The sequence below is a fragment of the Triticum urartu genome, chromosome 1 (genome assembly GCF_003073215.2).
Source record: "Triticum urartu cultivar G1812 chromosome 1, Tu2.1, whole genome shotgun sequence".
NCBI lineage: Eukaryota > Viridiplantae > Streptophyta > Magnoliopsida > Poales > Poaceae > Triticum > Triticum urartu.
Genome location: NC_053022.1, coordinates 347,603,045 through 347,607,679, shown reverse-complemented (window position 1 = coordinate 347,607,679; position 4,635 = coordinate 347,603,045). Strand labels below are relative to the sequence as shown.

Genomic DNA, 4,635 nt, shown 5'->3' with positions numbered 1-4,635 from the left:
GTTACAGGAGGTGAATATAGAGGAACATCTTATGGTAAAAGCTTAGCGAGAGAACCACCAACGGATGGGTGGTTGCACTCTCAGCCATCAAGATCGAACTTCAGGTGTGCCCCATGGCCCATGCCCCTTCTGAAAGTGGCACGTCTAGCTGCAGGTACCATTTGCCTTCTCCTACGTGTTTTTGATTCCACAGTAGATCGACCCATAGATCACCTTCTACTTTCCTCTATCGATTCCCGGCCTCTCCTTTTCAGTCACTAATAAAAGCCTCGCACGTTTTAAAGGTGCTGCATCAGGAACGAAATTCCATCGCTCTGCTTTCCAGGTGCTAGAGCTCACTAGCACGCCCTCCCTTTCCTTCATATTGTATGTATGTTTTGTGAAAGCGCGAACTATTCTGATGTCTACCGTAGCAGCAGCAGCAGGTAGCCAGGCATCCCTTCTCAATCTGAAAGCAACGCACCACCACCTCTTGTTATCAGGTCATCAGGATTGTTAATGCACGCGGTCCTGTAACAAACTGCAAGTACGCCTAGTTCTTCCCCCTTTCTTAATAAGACACGGACGCCTCCATCCATGCCTTCACTTCTCTCTCCCCCTATGTCCAAATTTGAGCCTCTATGCATCCAACAGCCAAAACGATGCATGCATGCATTATGGCAAAATACATTCTTCACACATGGAGTGTAAACATCACGAGAGTCCGTTTCGAAAGAAAAAACATCACGAGAGTAACATTTATGTTGCCTAACAAGAACTGAATGTGCAAAGCAAATGAGGCTCTAGCAATGGCAGCGGTTAATGTAACTAGGAAGTTCCCGGAAGAAGTTCAGTTAAGGTCGCCCATAGGCCTACCACAGTCCACAGTTCCTTCCTCAGGCATGGAAAAAAGGTATCAGTTAATGTGTTGCCTTGTTGAGCTTGACACCAGAGAGCAAGAGCACACTTGCATAAAGTGAAGATCGAAAGCTAGCTGCCGACCTGACCTGCTTTACTTTCTTCCATGGGAAACATAACACCAGTCATCTAGTGATATAGTAGATGCCATGGCCTTGTACTGAGTTCAGGAAATCAACAGCGGTGCCACCAGACTAGGATGGCGTTCAAACCTAGTCCAGCTGCATACAGATTCTACAGATTTTCATACAAACGGGGTAGGGACAGGCACACGATCCTGGTGGGATAAGTCTGTAAACCAAGAACGGTATGCCAGCTGAAACTGCTCCTGCTCGAAACTGGAGCCTGAATAAACAATAAGACACAATCAGCGCATGGAAGGCCGGACCAAAAGAAACGAGAAGATACAATTGATTAGCGAGGGGCATTAAAATGAAGGAAATCCTTCAGTTGCAGTACAGGAAATCTCTGAGATGGTTGAGCCAACATTCAACTTAACCTAGTTATTGTTGAACGTAAAGGATGCTTCGTTAAAATAGAACTGATAAAAAGTCCTAACTGTCTCTTTTGCAGACCTATTTACATTCGCCCCTGTGAGTCCGGGTAATGTATGGTGGCATTAGCAATCAAAAGGATGCACAATGGTGCAAGATGAGACAGCATGCAGTGCTGCTTGGACCTAGCTTTAGATTCTTACTGAAATATGATATGGAATTGTTTCCTTGCTATCTTCACAAAATGTTGGAATGCCCACTTCTCCAAATTTAAAATATCCATTACTTTGTCTAAACTAATTGATACTCAGTGACCTAAAACGTCTTACATTTGTTTACAGAAGGAGTACCTTCTTCCATTGGTAAATTTTACACAAACATGCTGACTGCAGAAATATTACGAGGAAGAAACATAATCAGTGTGGAGTGGTAATAGTTACTTACAATCAGACCGCACACTGTTCTGTTGGTTGTCAATAAGATCAGGAGGTACTCCAAGGCTAACAAGGATCTTTACAATTTGGTGAATCCTTTCATCTTCCTTGCGACACTTGGTTTCGACTACTTTAAGATTCTTCGATACCAAAAATTGTTCTCTTGGCTTGTAGCTTTCATCTTTTCCATCTATAGATTGTTGCTGTAGAAAAGATAATATCTAACTGAAATCAATCAACTGCAATGGCGACTTCAAAGAAAAAAAACTGGTGTAATTAGAAAGCATATAGTACCTCATCAAATCTAAGTTGAAGGGTAAGCCTCTCTAGAATTGGTGAGTGCTGAAGAAAGTAAACCAGTCCACCGAAGGCAGCAGCCAGACACCACTCATTGAGAAACAATGTTTTTAACTTGCTAAATGTATGGCACCATTTAAAATCCCTGGTGCAAATAATCTGGATAAAGTGGAGAGGATTAAATTATATTCAATGTCCAACTTTGTAAGTACTTGATAAGTACTCCCTCCATTCCGAATTACTTGTCGCAGGTATGGATGTATCTAGATGTATTTTAGTTCTAGATACATCTATTTCTGTGACGAGTAATATGGAACGGAGGGAGTAATACTGAATGGAATAGAAGCTGCCAGCAGGGTTTCAGATTTGCAAGTTTCTGGTTTAATCAGAAATAAATTAAGCTGTACCATCTAATGTGGCAAAGATTAACGTGTACTATAAAAATAAATATTAATCTTATGCTTTTGGATAGTATAAACATCAGAAGTATAGACTAGCAACGAAGAACACACAGATGCTGATATGCATAATGTACTGTCATTGCACGAACCAACTATTAGGTGATGTCTACAAAGAAACATAATGGTTCAAATGCGAATTGGCAACATACATGCAATGCCCATAAGCAGCCTCCCTAAGATGTTTCTATGATGGATACAAATGTACAGGACCAGATGGCAATCAACCCTAGGAGACAGTGAACGTGAAAGCATACCGCTTGAGGAGCACTTGTCAACTTCAAATTTGTAGCGTCACATAGACCTTTTAGAAGCACACAATCATCGCCATGACAGAGGCAAGAAGGACATAACTCATCATCACAGTCCCCATAGTAACCACCATTAAGACAATGATCATAACACGCTTGACGTTCATACCATTCTTCATCAAACCTGACAAGTGCCGTTACCAATAACGGCATGCTCTCAAGGGAAGGAGTCCAACCCAAATTGTCAACTAGTTTCAAGGCAGTGAGACTTGGGCAAGAGATACGAGTGCGGCCATACAGGTCAAAACGGCATATCTCCATAGTTAGATGCCTTAACGATTTGCACAAGATCTTCTCGGCGCTGATTTTACAATCATACATCTTTAATACCTCTAGCATTGGGCAGCTTGAAAAATTCAGAGTGGGTTCCTCAAATTTCATACCAGCGAAATCTAATACTGTCAGGTGCTGGCAGATGAGAGTCACGTTGGGTAGCTGCAGACGCCGACTGTAAACTCGAAGCACCCAAACTCGAAGCACCCGAACATGGCAGGATGCCGCATATCGGAGCCACAGCTCAACGTTGAGGGGTGCGGATGGGTCGTCGAGGTAGGTTCTGATATCGACCTCATGCAGCGGCGCCCGGTCGCGGAGGAGAAGCAGCGAATTAACAAACCAGAGCTCTTCCTCCCCTTCTCTATCGATGGGCACCGGCGCCATGACGCGCACCACGGGCACGGACTTCCAGAGGTGGCGCCAGCGGCGAGCGAGCACGCATGTGCAGACGGACTCGCGCGAGGTAAGGAACGACAGCACGCGGCGGAGGAGATCGTCCGGGAGGGCGCCGATGCGGTCCTCCCCGCCGGGCACCACGCTCTCAGGCATTCTGTCGAACAGGCAGCAGGCGTCGGATCGGCTTGGGGTTGGAGCCCGAGACGGTACGAGCGATATCGACCAGGCGGAGATGGGTGCGTGGAGGCTGAGAGTGACGGAGGATTCAGGCGGAAACGGGCGAGGAGGGGGTGACGGCGGGTGCTCGTCGGCGTACGCCGTGTCGCTGCCCGTGGAGTCGAGTGCGCCGCCGAAATGTGCGGTGGGCCCTGCCTGGAGCGGGCGCCCCTATGCGAGACAGACGGCAGCCTCTCGCGTCGGGGGAGCTCTACATGGGCCGCGGCCCAGCCACGAGGGAAGCTCCAACCTCCTTTTTCTGCTTTTCTTCTTTCTGTTCTCTGTTTTCTTTTTTCCTTTTTTGTTTATACTTTCAAATATTATATATATATATATTAGAAGAAACACTCTATAAAAATGTGTTGAAGAAGTATTTGAATTTTTTAAAGGTATTAAAATTGTTGAACAAGTATTTTAAAATGTTGAATAAGTATTAAAAGTGTTGAAAAAATATTTGAAAAATGTTGAATAAGTATAAAAAAATGTTGAATGAGTATATGAAAAAATTTTGAACAGGTATTTGAAAATGTTGAGTCAGTATTAAAAATGTTCAACATGTATTTAAAAAATGTTGAATAAGTATTAAAATATGTTGAACAAGTATCTGAAAAATGTTAAACAAGTATTTGAATTTTTTTTGAATAAGTATTAAAATATTGAAGTATTTGACTTTTTTGAATAAGTATTAAAATGTTGAACGAGTATTTGAAAAATGTTGAATAAGGATTAAGAAATGTTGAACGGGTATTTTGAAAAATATGTTGAATAAGTATTAAAATGTTGAACAAGTATTTGAAAAATGTTGAATAAGCGTTCAGACAATTTTGAACGTGTATACAAGAAAATGTTGATCACT

At 43.0% G+C, this 4,635-nt stretch overlaps 1 protein-coding gene across 1 annotated transcript; it reads right to left on the bottom strand.

Moving 5' to 3' along the window:
* Nucleotides 1-654: 654 nt before the first annotated feature.
* On the bottom strand, nt 655-3,955 carry LOC125511255 (F-box/LRR-repeat protein At3g03360-like). Its single transcript, XM_048676586.1, has 4 exons — nt 2,838-3,955; nt 2,120-2,281; nt 1,836-2,028; nt 655-1,242 (listed from the first exon to the last, which is right to left on the bottom strand). Exons 1-4 carry the CDS (start codon nt 3,714-3,716, stop codon nt 1,142-1,144), a joined length of 1,335 nt encoding a protein of 444 aa, XP_048532543.1. The 5' UTR covers nt 3,717-3,955; the 3' UTR covers nt 655-1,141.
* Between the last annotated feature and the right edge of the window lie 680 nt (nt 3,956-4,635).